At 36.6% G+C, this 18,274-nt stretch overlaps 1 protein-coding gene across 5 annotated transcripts in view; it reads left to right on the top strand.

Annotated features, from left to right (window-relative positions):
- The window catches only part of LOC136863970 (titin), a 348,159-nt gene that overhangs the window by 19,478 nt on the left and 310,407 nt on the right, over positions 1-18,274 (top strand). For all 5 annotated transcript variants that reach the window (XM_067140439.2, XM_067140437.2, XM_067140436.2 and 2 more), the window contains exons 8-13: positions 1,733-1,851; positions 4,547-4,767; positions 5,556-5,630; positions 10,750-10,854; positions 16,600-16,782; positions 16,913-17,057. In XM_067140439.2, coding sequence (XP_066996540.2) covers positions 1,733-1,851; positions 4,547-4,767; positions 5,556-5,630; positions 10,750-10,854; positions 16,600-16,782; positions 16,913-17,057 — 848 coding nt within the window. The remainder of the gene's footprint in view (positions 1-1,732; positions 1,852-4,546; positions 4,768-5,555; positions 5,631-10,749; positions 10,855-16,599; positions 16,783-16,912; positions 17,058-18,274) is intronic.

The following is an 18,274-nucleotide window of genomic DNA, read 5'->3' as shown; positions in this document are numbered from 1 at the left end:
TTCTCTCTCTAATGCCTTGATTTTTTATTGATTTATTCTTTTTGATTTTATTACTCTGTATAATAGTTTCTGATTTCCTCGACTATCTTCCTCAATTTTGTGCATAAACTCTCCCCAACATTTCTTCTTTTCTTCCTTGACACTCCTTTTTACTTGTAGTTTCAATCTTTTGTATTCCACATGTAACCTTTCTATCTTATTCTCATCCCTCTGATACGTTTTTTGCTTTTCCTAATCCATTTCTTTCTTCACCTTGTTCCTTTCTTTTATTTCTTTTTTATTATGACTGTCCACCACCGTATCTCCTTTCCCTTAACCTTTTCTTTTGTTTTCCCACATACCTCAGTTGCTGCTTCTAGAAATGTCTGTCTTAAATTGTCCCATTCTTCTTCTCCACTTCGTATTTCTGTGTTAGGCAACTTCCTTTTTATACAGTCGGAATGCCATTCTTTTATCCTCCTCCTCCAATTCCCAAATCCTGATCTTTGGTTTCTTCTTCAATACAGTTTTACTTGTTTTAATTCCACAATTAATAATCTATGATCACCTTCCACACTTTCACTGGGGATTATCTTCGTATTCATGACGTATCTTCCCCATTCTCGGTCTGTTATTATAAAATCGATGAGTGTTCCATACTGTCCATCCCAACTATATTGGCTGATCTTATGGCTATTCCTCTTCATAAACCATGTGTTCTTTATTATCAGGTTATTTCTGCTACAAAAGTCCAACAGTTCTCTCCATATTCATTTCTATCACCATACCCATGTGGGCTCAGAACATTCTCATACCGCATTCTATCAGTTCCCACATGAGCATTCAGATCTCCCATTATCATGATCCCATCTCCAACAATATGTGTTTCTAGTTGATTCAGGAACTCTTCTTTTTCCTCCACACTACATCCTGTCTGTGGAGCATACACCTGTACTATCTTCAGTAATTCCTTGTTTACATGTATGTGCATTATTATAATTCTTTCATTTACATACTCAACTTCAGCTATTGGTTCAACATTCTGATTCACTACAAACCCTACTCCATTTCGTTTCTCTTTACTGTTACCCATCCAGTATAAGGTGTACCCCTTTCTTAGTTTCTTCATTCCTTTCCCTTTCACTTCACTTAATCCCAGGATGTTGAGTTTTTGTCTCTCAGCATTAGTTATCAGCATTAATTATGGTCCCCAAATGCTCAATAATAAGTATGGGAAGGACTCTCTTTACTATCCATTAGGTGAATAGCTTCATTAGGTAGCTTCAATGCTAGAGGTTATTAATTCAATCCCAGCTCCTAGTTAGATTTCTAAAATCTAGGACCTCATTTTAGGTTTATAACAGAGTGAAGAAACAAACTTGCAATAAGTCTAGCTCTCCTGAGTGTTATCGTAGTTTACCTGGTAAGACAGGATTAGCAAGGCCGCGAGTATCCAGAGAGAAATATACCATTCTGTTTGATTTTATAATAATGACGATGATGATGATGATGACGATGATGATGATGATGATGATGATGATGAAAGTACTCTCTCCCTTCATTTTCAGTAACTGTAAAATATTAATTGCTTAAACATTATTAAGATTTTATAGTCAGGCAGTTGGACATATTTAAATGAAGATGAGCACTAATTATGAGAAATGAATTTTGTCATTTTTGAGGAATGCTGAAACATATTCTGATTTTGTCGCTTCTGGAATTCAGTAAGCTAATGCAAGTCTACTTCCTGCAGGAAACACTCTCTGATGTTTCTGAAGAAGCTGAACTACCTAAAGGTGACATTGGAAGGGCTCCACATTTCATCACAAGATTGCAAGATACAGTACCTGTTCGAATTGGAGAACTAGTAAGGTATGGGAGATTTCACACCTGTGTTATAGAGTCAGAAGTAGTCTAGACTGTGTCTTTTAGGTATACTGAATTTTTCTTTCTTTCTGATTAGTACTCTTCTGAGTCAAAGGGAAGATTACCTCACTGGAAGGAAAAGAAAAAAATGTTCCCATAATTGATCAGAATTTGTGATTTTTTAATATGCTTACTACTACTACTACTACTACTACTACTACTACTACTACTACTACTACTACTACTACTGGAGGATTGCAGTTTTTTGTTCTTTGGACCACTTTGCATCAGGTCGTCTTCCCACTCTTTCCGGAAGATCCTTCTTCAACCTGTGTACTCAGGTCCTGAACTTACATCTTTCTTGAACCAGTGTCTCAGAGACACTGACACTGTAGTTGCACGTGCAGTGGTCCATTTCTATAAACCTAACCCCCCCCCCCCCCCCCCGTGGCACTACAGCCCTGAAGGGCCTCGGCCTACCATGACCGCTGCTCAGCCTGAAAGCCTGCAGATTATGAGGTGTTGTGTGCTCAGCATGACAAATCCTCTCGTCTGTTATTCTTGGATTTCTAGACTGAGGCCGCTATCTCACCGTCAGATAGCTCCTCAATTCTAATCAGGTAGGCTGAGTGGTCCTTGAACCAGCCCTCAGATCCAGGTGAAAATCCCTGTCCTGGCCGGGAATCAAACCCGAGGCCTCCGGGCAAGAGGCAGGCATGCTACCCTTACACCACGGGGCCGGCTGGTATATTTCTATGTCATGAGAAAATATAAACAATTCTTTGTGATACTCTGGTGTTAGGCATTCGAGACAAATGATCATAAAACATAAGATGGCGCTTCCCCATAACAAGTGAGAACTTTTTAGGTTTAGAGTACAGCGCTGTTTTTAACCTCAGTCATTATTCACCCTCAGAATTTTGAAGTGGGCCGATGATCTTTCATAGGAAATTACCCTCGTTCATTTGGATCCTCTATACCTCACCGTTGTGAGTGAGGGCCAACCATTCAGCAGCATATAGGCCTTCAGGACATACTGCTGTGGTGTAGTGGCAGTATTTGGTCTCCCATGAGATTGATCGGGACTCATTAAGTGGGTTCGCAGAAGTAAAATGCTGTTTCTGTGTGTTTAGCCTGTTACTTGTAGAGTGGCAAAGCAATGTGATCTAAGTACCAAACAATCCAGATTCACTCTTTTCATCCATAGTGATCTGTGATGCTGTTTGATCTATCTCTAAATTAACGCTAATTCCAGTTAAAAGAAGCATCACTAGATGGTGTGCTAAATGTTCAATACTTATTATTGCTCAAGGTGATTAAGTGCCTTCCCCTATGGTTAGGTGACTCTGCTTCAGTTCATGATCTCTTCATTTGTCTAAGCGCAGGCCAGTTAAAAACAGGATCTTTTGTTTTGATACATGTTCCCTGTGTCAGACAGTTTTGATGATTCTATAGATCACAAATATCTTCTCTGCAGACGCTCATCTTCGTCATTGGATTGTGACTTTATGCTTGTGGAGAAACACGCAACGCATTGTAGGTTGCAAAATGTGGACGATGAGAAAACCGGTATTACTACTGCAAGATCTTTGTGACCCTTCCAAGTGCTGGACATGGGGGGATAAAACTTTTCTAATTTTGATCATGCCACATCTAGGTACATTCAAACTAGGTATTACCAAAAGCTAAATGGCTGTGAATCTCCAAAGATCATAGGGGAATGGTTCCTTACAAGAGAAATTATACTGATATTGCATCTTGGGAAACATTTCATGTAATGAAGCCTGCCTCTCGATAAATCGATTAACAAAGACCTTGATTTTATGGCTGAGGGAAAGAAACAGTTTATTTTAATTCAAGTGGATTTAACATTTGTATGGAAATATAGTTAACTAGAAAAATCCATAATCTTCTTTTGGTATGAGGGACTAAACCTGTTTGATGATGTGATATTGCACTAGTGTTGCCTTATGTTAGGTAATACTTAAGCTGTAACTGTATATGATATTAAATGTTATTTTTTGGATAATCTGAACTGATCACAGCTCCAGTTACTTTTTATTACTGTGGTTCTACTCTATAGTGTAGTCTGTTGGAAACTTTTATGCATGAAATGCTCAGGTCACCCACTTACTACCCTTTGATAATTCAGCCTTGCTGTACTCAAGTTGAGCAGACACAGTGGGTGGTGATCTCGCCTCATTACGCACTAACTGAGGCTCACTGACTTTGCTGAAGAAGACTCTTTGCTGGTCTTTGAACTTGACTTTAGCTTGTCAGGGTTCCACAACCTGTAGATATTTCTGTGAGAGGTGTGATGGAGAGATACAACTGAAAACTTTTCCTCCACCAAGGCTCATTGTTAAAAAGATGATGAAGCATGAAATGTGATACCGAAGGAAGCACCTCAGGGCATCAGTGACCAAGTACCATTAGGAAATTGGAAATACATTGAATCTCATGGTAGTAATGCCAGTTATATCTTACACTAATTTGGGTAATTAAGTACTGTAAATGAAGACAAACCTCAATTTACTATGTTTATAGCAATGACCTATCTTCATTCTTCTTATTGAATTAAATCTCTCCTGTTCCATACCTATCCAGGATTGTAATTTCTGTTTTGGTTACTGCAACCTTTTAATATTGAAAATCACCTAAAGTTGTAGCCTAATATTACCTTGTGATAACTCTGTTTTAGGCTGGAAACTAAAGTTGATGGTCAACCAAAGCCTAAGACATGCTGGTACAAGCAAGGAGTTGAACTTATTCCATCCAAAGATTTCCAGGTTGAGGAACTGGAGGATGGTACTTCTGTCTTAACAATTACAGAGGTATTCCCTGATGATACTGGGGAGATCATGTGTGAAGCTCAGAATGAATTTGGTTTAGACACCACTGTGACTGAGCTTGTGGTAGAAGGTTTGTTACCACTGTTGTCTTTTTATTTAACAAGTAATATTTGCTATTTTAAGCATATTTAATTAGATGATCAATTATTTGTCATGTAAAAATTCAAATTCTACTTTTGATTCATAATCTTCCATGATTATTATTTTTAATTTCATTTATCTTGAAGATCTTTATTTTCATATTATTCTGAATTATTACAATAGTAGAGGCATACTGCTCTTTTTGTGAGGTGATTACAATTTTTTGTTAGTATATTCCATTTTATTTTTGTGATTTTTTTGTACTTTTTATTTGCTTACTTCATGGTCCTGCTTCTCTTTCCAGCTTATGAATTTGGTGGTGGGAGGATTCTGTTGTGTGTATCTTCTGCTGGCCTTTCATCCTGATATTTCCCTCTTATCACAATCACAGTTACTTTCACCACCAACAAAACATTTCCATCTAACAACAAAACACCCTTCCATGCTATAACACAATTTACAATCATATTCATACTTTACAATAAATATACTTCAATGAACTTCACTTTCAGCTCTAGATTTTCTTTTAGATATATAGTTTTTGAAGTAAAATTAAGTTTGTATTTGATTATTTTATATCTTGTTGTATTATTAATTTCTGTGCCTTTAATATTCTTAAAATTGCAGTTGTTTTTTGTTTTGAAAATTGTAATCATTATTCTATGAAATTTTGATGATAATGGAAAAAAAAAAAATATTGCTAGCTATTAAATATCTGTTAGATGGTTCATGGAGGATGTCTAATTTCTTTTCCCCTTCTTTCTTCCTCATATCTAGGTATCCTTGGTACCAAGGAGTACCGCAAGCCTGAGTGGGTTACCCAGATGGAGGAATTACAGGAACAGTTGAAAGGTAAAACAACATCATATGTGGCTCTGTCGTCGGTGTGCATGCCAAAGCATGGTAGTGACAATGATGTGATGTCTATTGACAGTCTGGATAATAGCAGTGTGTATCAAGCTAATAATCATACTGCTCTCACCAGAGAAAAAAATGGAGCTGTCATCTGTGGAACCAGCAGTGTGATATCCCTAGGAGATGTCTCAATTGGAGATGATTCTGTTTTTGTATCCAATAACAGTTCCTATTCCGATGATTTGCATGCTGCAGCTAAACCACATCTTCAGCTTGCAACTTGTTCCTCTGCTTTAAAACCACTTCACCATGAATTGCCAGTCACCTCTCAACCTAGTATACGTGTCACAGCCGAATCTCTGCATTCAGAAAAAAGTACTGTAGTAAATAATACACCAAGTTCAGATTTTGCCCATCTTATCATTACAGATTATTTAAATTCTCATAGAAGGTCTATAACAGCTGCTATCGAGGCACTTGGAACAAATAATGGAAAGTCTGATATCTCTTCTACTGAAAATATAATGAAACAGCAACTATTCACTTCAGAACATGTTTTAAAGATGAAGTCAAAGGACACACATCATACTACTCAGATTAGTGAAAATTATCAAAATGAAATGTGCCCAACACTTGGGGATTGTGCTGAGGAGTTAGATGATGATAGAAAAACTGTTACCATCAAACAAAAAGGACCTACATTTCATCTCCATGAATGTAGAGAAAAGTCAGAAGAGATAGTGGAAATTGTTTATATATCGGAAGATAAGAAATCCGATGATAGTAGCGCTTTCTTTTTGTTATCGCCAATTCAAGAAAGTAGTGAACCATCCACCACAAGTAGTTGCTATGATGGAAGTAATGGTGTTAGCATAAAGCGAGTGGGTCAAAAAGATGATTCAGAAATGAAACTACTGTCTGCATCTTGTGAAACATTATCCAGACCCAGTGTTAAATTTTCTTCTGTAACACAAACAAAATATCAAACTTTTCCCAGATCCAAGATTCCTGTTTTATCTCCTTTACGTAATAATGCATGCTATAACGCACCCAAAGATCCTACTATGTTCCCTCTAGAACCTCGTGAGCTTGATCCTGCTAGCTTCAATCAGCTACATATGGCTGATAGCCAGGAGGAGCTTCAAGAGTTCTTATTGCTGGAGAGTCAATGTATGACTACTGATGGACGTGGCTTGGCTGCAGCTTTTTTACCTTCTGATGAAGATGACTTCCATAGTGATGAGGAAGATAGCCATTATACAATGTCAGGTAAAATGGATAATTTCCAGATGTATTTAAGGTTCTTGAGACATATCATTTTTCCCTTTGATAATGAGTTGTTTTCACACCTAAACTTCCGAAAATGGTAAATAGTTTCTTTATGTTTTATTATCAGTGCATAAAATTTCAGGGAGAAGTTGTCATAGGAACTGACTGTAAAATTTTTGAAATTACTGTTTAATTCAATGTAGCGTATCTACCCTAAAACTTCTGTGAGAAGTTCATTGTTGTAAGATTACAAATTATGTGGTAGTGTTAAATTCTTTATAATTCACTTATATTTTGAATAATCTGAATTAGAAACACATAATAAATGTTAGGCAGTATGAGAAATTATGACTTACTCTCCTCAGTAGCTTAGTGGGTTAAGCATTAGCCATAATAAGTACCTTGGATTCTGAAGAAAGGTACATTTGAAACTCCCGTTGATAATTCTGGAGGTGGCTTCCTTTATCAACTTCAGGTGAATTCCAGAATGCTATCTTTCTCAAGGCCATGACTCATTCTTTTCCAACCCAAATCTCAATTAAATTTTGAACACACATCAGAATAGTCACCATAGTAGGACAAGCTGTTTGATAGAATGCACATAAACACATAGGACTGATGATGATGATGTACCAAGTCCCAAAAAATAAATTATTGGTACTAAAACAGATGTTGATTTCAATGCTACTCTTTCTCTCAGGAGTGATTCATACTGATGGAATATTTAGAATATTTGATTAATTCAGGTTGTACAGGCTTCATTGTACAGAAAGTTATGATTAGGACATGAAATTAATTTTCTAAGGTAATTAGAGATTTAAGTTAAACACCTGCAAAAACATCGAGATATTCTTGGCGCAGATAAAGGAACCCGATAGAATTTTAAATGAAACAGTTGCAAGTAATTTATTATTCACAACTGTGAGATGATGTAATGTCACGCACTTCCAGCGCACTCCACACGTAAAGCTCAATATGTGTTTAGTACTTGACCAACAGCCTTTGTACTGGGACCAGCCAGCCTTTCCTATGGTACGTCGCACCTTATATAACAACATTGTAAGGTTTATATATATTATGTTCACACTTTCACACTTTTTCTTCATTTTTCTTTATCTTACAGTTGATCTCAACAGGGCTCTATATTAATTCATTTTTAATTCAAGTTGACGTCACACTCATGTGGACTTGAATATTGTAAATAGTTTTAACACTGATAACCGGTTTTCGGACTCTGAACATAATGCTGAAATACTGTTCGGATGAAGTATGTAGGCAATTTCTAAAGTGAAAATAATTTATTGTTGTATTCTTAAAGAAACTGATTATTCACTCACACCTTAACAAATTTTTCCACCTAGTTGCCTTGGACATGAGGTATTTGTCATATCTTGAGACTCGTTTAGACATCCCTGCGTCATAGAAAGTTGTCGCCTGTTGATTCAACTAGTCTATACTGCATACCATCTGGGAAACACAGGATTTAATCAAGAATCATTTCTCTGTCCACCCTTTAGTCCAGACTTGGCACTGTTGGATATTTTCCTGTTTCCATTGTTCAAGGAACACCTTGTTGGGAACATTGATAAGGATGTAAAGGATGGTGTAGTAGAATGATTGTACCAACAGATGCAACTTTCTATGATGAGGTGACTATGAGGAGAAGTAGGTTGTAATGTATTCTGATTCACTTTCCTTAAAATTGTAACAATAAATGCTTTTGTAGCCAAGCATTTTTTAATTCACATACCACCCACACAGATCTTACTGAGTTTTGAGGAAACAACTCATTATCTCCTATCTAGAATTATAAACCAAAACATCTATGATACTGTTATCCTACTAATCATCATTTTCAATGGCTTTCATATCTGTTTAAAATGTAACATAGTATATTTTATTGTGTGTTTGCAACATTAATTAAGTTATTCTATTTTATATTATTGTGATTGCTTGGAATTTGGTTTTTTATTAAAAATAATATTAAGTCTGAAAATAGTGAGTTGTTTGGTGCAGCAAATAATAACAAAACTAATAGCATGTGTGTGTTCTCTTTTTCACGATGTTTTTAGATCAGTGATCTGCAGGATATTTCATGCAACAGACATGATATAAACAACCTACCTAAACAACTCTAGTCAATAGGTATGTAACACAAAGCATCATTGTGCATATTGGGAGACATGAACGTTTAGATTTATTGATAGCCACATGATAGGAATGATCCAAGTAATTTGTTTCAAATTATTGCAACTATTGAGGGACTTTATCATGAAATGATTACAGCATTGAATTTTTAGGCACAGTCCCATAATGCAAGGTACTTTAATGCATCCTGTTGTTACTGCTTTTTTTGATGAGCAGCATTACACCTCTATTTTTGGTATGGCTAGAATATCTATTTTGGGTAATGAAGTATTGTTTTTGACCATAGATCGGGACAGTGTTGTTGAGATTAGTGGATATGAATGCGTTAAAAGAAGTTTATTTATAGACAGTGAAATTATACAAATATAGTTAATGAAATTAGATAGCAATAGTTTCATTGGAATGGTCTCCATTTCATAAAGTAAATGACAAATATTTTACCACTATAACAGTACATGTTAAATGGAAAAACCACATGCAACAAGTTGTTCTAGATTAACCAAGTGATTTCTGAATTTTATTATATATGTTTGGTATCAGCCAGTCCCGCTGTGTAGGGGCAGCATTCCTGCCTCTTACCCGGAGGGGGCCTATTGCCGGGTTTCTATTGCTAGCCAGGTCAGGGATTTTTACCTGGATCTGAGGGCTGGTTCGAGGCCCATTCAGCCTACGTGGAGGATGGTTGCCCAGTTGTACTTCCTCTTAAAACGATAATCACCACCACCAGCCTATGTGATTACAATTTAGGAGCTATCTCACGGTGAAATGGTGGCCCCAGCCTAGAAAGCCAAGAACCGAGAGGCTTCATCATGCTGACCACACAAACACCTCATAATCTGCAGGCCTTTGGGCTGAGCAGCGGTTGCTTGATAGGCCATGGTCCATCGGGGCTGTTGCACCATGGGGTTTGTTTTGGTGTTTGGTATCAGTCTTGTGTTCCAATGCACAGGAAAGGATAAAAGTGACAGTTCAGCCCTACACATAGGGGATGTGGTAGCCATGTGACATTGTCATTGGTTTGGTGGCTGAAGTTCATATCATGAATGGTTCAGTTCATTGAAGACTTCAGTCAGTCAGTCAGTCAATCAATCAATCAATCAATCAATCAATCAATCAAGCAATCAATTAATCAGTCAGTCAGTCACCATTGATCTACATTTAGGGCTGTCATCCAGGTGGCACATTTCCCATCAACTGTTTACTTAAAATTTCATCCATAACATACATACATACATACATACATACATACATACATACATACATACATACATACATACATACATACATACATACATACATACATACATACATACATAATTTAAATCTTTGTCAGGACTTTATAATAGCAAATGTTAAAATAAATATGTTATTAAATACTGGCAAGATATGGGAAATATTTGTATAATTGAGTAGATTCCTTGAAAATGCTCTTTGGATTGCACCTCCTCTGGTAGTTCAGGTATCAACATTTACCTTACATTACTGGTGTAGCAAACAAAAGTGCAGTTGTCATCTTGTGATGTTTAATGTAAAGGTATTTAACAAATTGAATATGCAGGTGGTAACTTTATGTTGCCTAATCTGTATTTTTATTTTATTTCTGTTAGATTTATTTACCATTAATTTTCTGACTCATTTTATTTTGATTAGTGCTTTATTATTGTATTTATATTGAAACACTGATTTTCCTTTTTTTCAGCTACTCAGTCTGTGCCAACATTTATACAGGAAATAAGAGATTCAAGGGTGAAAGAAACTGAAGCAGTAACATTTGAATGCCTCTATTCTGGAATGCCAGTGCCTGGTGAGTAATATCTTTGATCAACAACAACAAAGTCCATGTTGCTTGACCTAGCCTTTCCAGGTTATTACCGAAATCTTCCCAAGACTTCTTCTTGGATGCAACAATTATTAGTTTCTGTCTGTTTGCATCAGTCCTTGTTTGAAGCCATTTCTGATTTTTTTTCAAGCAGTCCTCACTTCATTATTCCACCAAGATGTTCACTTATTCCCATCTTTATACATAGATGTTTCAGGCATTCCCTTACTGTTTCTACTACAGCATCCCTGTCCCTCTATGCCACCCATTCTCTTTGTATATCCCAAACCTGGTTACTGTCTATATTATTTGGAACTTTTCACTAATCATATCAACGTATTTCTGTCTAATTTCTTTGTCCTGGAAATTTTCTACCCTCATTTGTCTGCAGACAGATTTCACTTTCTCTATTCTAGGCCTAGAGATTGGATAGTGGTGTGTATCATTGAAAAATTCGTGAAGTACCCATACACTCCTGAGAGATTTTCTGAATTCAATGTCAGTTACAATATGATGATTAGGATATAATCAATTATGGATCTGGTGATCCTATCCTCCCATGTGTAGAGGTGAATAACCTTACTCTTGAAGAATGTATTCGAAACTGCTAATCCCATACTAGTATAGAAGTCCAGTAAATGCTTTCCATTTCTATTAGCTTCCATATCTTCCCCACATTTACCCATCACTTTCTCATATCCTTCAATTCTATTCACAACTCTTCCATTGAAATTGTTTAGCCCTACCCTATCTTTGCTGTTCACTCTGACTGTGATCTCACTCAGTGCTTCATAAAACTTACCAACTTCATTCTTATCTGGACTCTCACATGATGAATAGACTGAGATATTTCTTGTCCTAATTCCTCCAACTGTTAATTCTGCCCACATCATTTACATGTCTTAAGCGAACTATGTTGCATGTAATAGTTTTTCTGATGAAGGTGAATTTCCCACATTACTCAGAAAAGATCAAGTCCTTTATATTGAAGTCAGAGTACTGTGCACTATCAGGTGTGTCTGTGGGTAGCTGTAGAATTTCTTTCAGGGAGTTTTGGATGTTTTCATCATCTGCCTGCAGAAAATTAAGTGGAACTTGCTGTTTTTCCACAGTCTGAAATGTGTAAAGAAGGGTTGGACAAATTGCCTTATTTAAAACAGTAAATTTCTGATGGGATTTGAGTAAATGTGAGGCTGTCAGCTTATCTAGTTTGCTATGCAGGCCTTTTATAGGTGAGATATAATCAAAAGTGAGTGTACCATAGAAGGATACACCGAGGTACTTAATTTCATCTCTTTCTTTAACCCTTTCCCACGGATATTCTTTGACTCACCGTCTATCGAAACCAGGAATAATAATTTGCTTGTAGGAACAGTTGTGGGGTATCTTCACTAAATAATTTATTTTGTAAAAACCACTTAAGTTACTGCCTTGAAATTTTGCAAGAATAATACATGTACTATACTAATTCTAAAATGATACAAATATCTTACCTAATTACACATAAGAACCCCCAGATCAGTATGGAACATCAAGAAGCATCCAACACGGCACAAGGTAGTGTCACATTGCTTGCACTTAAAGGCAGACTGAACTGCTCTACCTGATGGGGCTCTTGTTTTCTTGTTCATACAGAGAACACAGGACTTCACCCTCCCATCAATCTTGATAAGAGTGTGATTATTTGCTGGTAAAGGGCATGATAAGGGAAGGGACTGTTTCCTGCCCTGCCGTTTCAGTGAAGAAAAATTTCCAATCATTTCCTGTACAAGATGCTTCCTAAATTCCAGCTGTGTATGCCCATGTTTTGTCCTAGATGGAGAGTTAGTTGCATCAAATAATGTAAAGCTGATGCAGACATTGATTACAAAACCAAACACATACTTCCACCACTTCTTACAAGGCCTACCAACTGTGTAGTAGCGCCTCTTCTGGTCTGCTCGATCAACCCCTCCCATGTACTTTGTGTATTTCTGTATAGACAGAGGACACTGCACTTGTACCCTTTCCTTGGATTTTCCCACTTTCCTCTGTACCTCAAACTTTACCATGGGGTCAGTATTTGTTGACAACATGGTAATGTCTCACTTGTCTATCCAAATAGTTGCAAACACATTTCTACACTGCAAACTTCTACTCTCCCCTTGCTTTAGTTTTAGTTTCTTGGAATATTTGAATTCAACTGGCCAGTCCTTTCTGTTGGCATTCACAGTATCACATGCATAAGTGCCTAGGATATAGAGTTCATTCATAAGTCTAAAAGATGTTAAAGCTATCAAAGTATACATGATGATTCTTCTGCAGGTAGTTTTTCATTAGATTTAGCACAATTTGTTCCCCAAGTAAAAATTCCTTTTAGCTATTTTTCTTCTTTGCCAAGTAAGCAATAGCCTCTAAGACATAGCCCCCAGGTGTTGCTAAAACCCACACTTTGAGACCCCATTTAGTGGGCTTTTTAGGAAGATGCTGCTTCAAAAAGTGTCTCCCCTTGAAGCCAATCATAGCTTTATCAACGGAATGTTCACATCCTGGTCTTAACTTTTCTCTAAATCTAGATATCCTGTCTAGAATAGGCCTTACCTTCTGAAGACATTCATACTCAAAATCTCCCAATTTCTTTTCATCTTTGGGGTCCATCAGATGAAGATATTTACAGAGCAAGTCATACTGCCTTTCAGACATACAATTACTAACTAAATTACACTGAATGAGGTTGGAAGAAAAATAATCTCTTTTTTTTTTCAGGTAGCTGGTATATCCCCTTATAAATTAGAATACCTATAAAAGCTTTCATTTCTTCAGGTGTAGTGTTTTCCCAATCTTTCTCTATTATTGAACCACTTTCTCTCTTATAGGTCACATGTAAGTTTGTAGTGTCAGCTAATTTTGAGAAAAAATCGCCACCAATCATCTCCTCAAAATATTCCAATTCAGTGCTACCAGTTGGAAGATTATGCACAGGTCCATAGTCTGAAACAAAATTAGCTGGGGGATTGAAACTAATATACGTTTGTCCAAGTAGGGCTAATAGTTTGAACAGGGACAGTATCTGAATGAGCATCTCCCATCCCATCCAATGCATTTTGAGCTTCTTCAGGTTCATCTTCCACGCCAACTGCTTCTACATCACTTTCACTATCATCACTACAAATTTCGATCTCACTATCACTGCATTCGTCAACAAACTGATTATAATTCTTCATGAATATCGTCTTCATGCAACTCGCTATATGCAGCCATCTTGCTACGATGTGTTTACATTCAGTCAGCTATCTGTTTTCTCTAAGATAACCTATACAAAAAGGTGGTATTTTAGCCAGCTGTGCAGGTCATTTGTATCTAGGAAGCCTAGAGAATTCATTGGTGCCAAGAAGTTATATGTTTGGCCCACAGATGGCAGAGGAAGACAGTTTGAAACTCGAGTACGCTCTACTACGCAAACCGCGGGAGACAACTTGCAAGTCCGATACGCTTTACTGTGCAATCCGCGGGAAAGAGTTAATGCTGCTTACTTCAGACTCGTTATGAATATGCAGCACCAGGTCTTAAATTTACTAGTTGCCCCCAGGCCAATGTTTCAGACAGTTCACTGAAGGATCTCTTGGACTTCAAATTCCTTGATGGTAAAGTATGGATGTAATTTCCATATTTTCATTTGAAGACTTATTATTCTATCATTTATAATGATGGAATTTGTTTACAGCAATATAAATGTAAAATGAATCCACCTATTCAATATAGTATAATATATTATATCTATAAAGATGACGTATCTACATTAACCATACATGTTTTGACTCGTTTTAGAGTCATCTTCAGTGGAAATTAAGTCTTAAAACATAAGTTACAATAAAACTTGATTTCTGAATAAACTTAGGTCTAAAGACTGAATTTCCACTGAAGATGAATCTAAAATGAGTCGAAACATGTATGGTTAATATAGATACGTCATCTTTATAGATGTAATATATTATACTATATTAAATAGGTGGATTAATTTTACATTTATATTGGTGTAATTGAAACCGTTAATACGGAATTAAGTTTATATTTAGTGGTGGAACCTGACTCAAGAATGCTAGAAAAATATCTTCTAACTTCTCTATTTCAAGTTTTAGTTAATTTAGAGACCACATTGTGATGTACATATCGTTCATTAACTTTTTTATTACCTCTAAATTATATAAAACAATTTTTGAAAACAGTTTTTATGTAGTTTTTATTTTACATTTTTTATGGTTATATGATATATATAGGTACCTTACAGGGAAACCCCACAAACTTCCTGCTTCTGAATTTTGTGAAACTTAGTAATAATGCATGCAATGAGTTGAAAGTAACACCTGTGAAGTAGTTCGTTTCAGAGCTCATTCTATATCAAGTTATTGAAAGGAAAATTTTGTACTGCTGCCAGCAGTTAGGCAGCCAAAAAGCACCTTTTTTGGTAAACTGTAAAAAAAAAAATTACTTTTAAATGTTATGTCAGCTCAATTCTGGATTTCCTCATTAGCGCAAAAATCTGATTCTTGTAACAAATACATCACTGAACATAAGGATGACAGAAGAAATTGCATGGTAGGTCAAGCATCAGGCAGTGGTTTAGCACATTGCTGATGGGACCAGAGTGCACTTGTGTTTGGCTGGCCGAATGTTGCTGGTGGGTCCCGAGTGGACTTGTCTTCACGAGACTTGTACATTCGATGATATCCGTTGGATTTTAGTTGCAGCCACATATGTATTGTGGAATCCAAGCATGCATTAGGATAAATATGCAAAAATAATACGAAGGAGTTTGGTTTCTCTGCCATCCAATAAAGTAAATAGAACATTAACATTGACATGCAGCCAGCCTAAATGGCATCAAATCAAAATACACACACAGGCCTCTACCACCACCACCACCACCACAACTTATTTTCGTATCAAGATAACTGTTCTCGTATACATATGCTTTCCATGGAGGCGCAGACCAGTAAGAGACCTGGCACCTGTAAGTCACCACAATCACAGAACTATCTAACTAGCGTTCAAGTTTTTCAAGTTGACCTTATTGCATGAGACTCCTATCTTTCATCTGTCTTCACCTGTTCAGTGACTTCCACACAGTGTAGTATTGACATGCTCTTTAACTTGTTTAAAGACCAAAACCACCAACAGTACAAATGCTGTCCAATTAGACAAAACCGGGGGAGTTGGTGGTGCGGTCAGGGGCACTCGGCTGTGAGCTTGCATCCGGGAGATAGTGGGTTCGAATCCCACTGTGGGCAGCCCTGAAGATGGTTTTCCGTGGTTTCCCATTTTCACACCAGGCAAATGCTGGGGCTGTACCTTAATTAAGGCCACGGACGCTTCTTTCCAACTCCTAGGACTTTCCTGTCCCATCGTCGCCATAAGACCTATCTGTGTCGGTGCGACGTAAAGCAATTAGCAATTAGATAAAACCTTAACCATGTAGTGGACTATCTAGTTCTGAAGTACAGTTTACCAGAACTTATTTAATACAATTGACAGTTTTATGTTAAGAATTATTGTAATTTTTGTGCTGTGTTAAGTTCCTTTTTCTTTTTATAATCATAACCTATTCAGTTTTCTGGTGTTTGGCATTCTTCCTTTCTCAAGGAAAACTAGGTTTACTTCACATTACCTATATTTTATGAAGTTTTGAGAAATTACTTGAAAGTTGCCATCTTCTACAGGTTAGAAACTGAAAGTTGTTCCTTCTCTTTACAGATGTTGTTTGGTACAAGAATGATATGATACTCCACAATACTAAAAATGTGCAAATTAGAATAAGGAAAAACAAAACAACTTGCACAATTCTACGTGCTACTGCTGAGGATGAAGGAGTCTACACATGCAAAGCTACTAGTGAAATTGGAGTGGCCACTACTAAAGCCAAGCTCTATGTTCAAGGTATTCTTAATGATCATTAGGCCTACACACTGATGTGACTATTCTTTTGTGACTTGAAGTGCATCTGGAAAAAAAAAAAAAAAAAAAAATTCATTGTTTCTCTAAATTGTTTCTTCTTTTCCTACCCCAGAATTTACTGAAGAGGAAAGGAAACTCTTTCAACTAAAGAAGGCACAGGAAGAAGAAGAGAAGATAAGACTGGAGAGAGTTAGAATCGAGAAAGAGAAGAAACTGAAGAAGAGAGGAGTAGTTACCTTTGAAACTGAAGGAAAAAGGTATATATACATATATATATTTTAATGGTGTAAAGGAAACATAACTGGGAATGCATATTCAGTCCAGCATTCCTCCTGTCTCAGCCTTCAACTGAAAGTTACTTAAAACCCTTCAAGACAATGTTCTAAGCTTTGGTTCTCTGATAATAGGATTTTCAATTCCCTTTGTGTGAGATTACTCTAATGTGTGTGATTATCCAATGCTAATTTTTGGTAATTGCCTTATAACTTTGTATCATCCCAACATGTACCAGGTGTAAATTAGGCAAATATCAGAAGATACCTAATTCAAATGACTACTGTATCTCAGCTGCCTTTCTCTTGTATTTGATCCCTTGTATGAGATGTAAATAATCAAAGCAAAGTCATCTCTGCACAGGTCATGAATGTCCCTGAAGTAGTGGAAGGTGAAGGCTTCCACTATCCATAACCTTGGCAGTGTGAGGGATAGAGTGATTAACACTGTGCCCAGCTGCCTTTACCCCCAGAAATTAACCTGGTACTCATTTTTAATCTCAGCTGAGTGAACCCCAGGTCCATGTACTTCTCCAGAAATGGAAGTCTCATTTCTAAATTCTCAGCTTCCTGGTGGGGAATCAAACTGCCATCCTTCTGGGTGAACTGTGCACACTCCTGTTGCCTTGATAGGCAGCCCCCTGTTTGGAATATAATTGAGAAACAAATGAGTTCTCATGAATAAGGAGACTGAGAACTACTATAATAATAATAATAATAATAATAATAATAATAATAATAATAATAATAATAATAATAATAATAATAATAATAATAATAATAATAATTAATAATAATAATAATAATAATAATAATAATAATAATAATAATAATAATAATAATAATAATTCAACTTCGCTAATCGGCCAACTAGGGACCACGATAAACATCACTTTACATTCTGGCATTTGTTCATTTTTCGCTTGATCCACATCGTCTTCATTAGCTCACTGTGTTTAGCATGACATTCTTCTGTCCATTTAGCACCAGTTGCCCGTTTTTTGTCCCGGAAAGTCCCAAAAGTCTTGATGGCTGCTCTGAAAAGATTTTGGTCTTGTGCATCTTTTGCTTGTAGGCCCGGTTCTTTAGGATCTTTCTTGACATTAACGTACCATGGCATTGCTGTTTTTGGTTTTGAGTCAAATATACTGAAGATACATTTCGTCCATCAAGAGTCGATAATCCGTGGTATATGACTGTAG

Source organism: Anabrus simplex, chromosome 2 (genome assembly GCF_040414725.1).
Source record: "Anabrus simplex isolate iqAnaSimp1 chromosome 2, ASM4041472v1, whole genome shotgun sequence".
NCBI lineage: Eukaryota > Metazoa > Arthropoda > Insecta > Orthoptera > Tettigoniidae > Anabrus > Anabrus simplex.
This window is presented reverse-complemented; position numbering and strand designations above follow the sequence as displayed.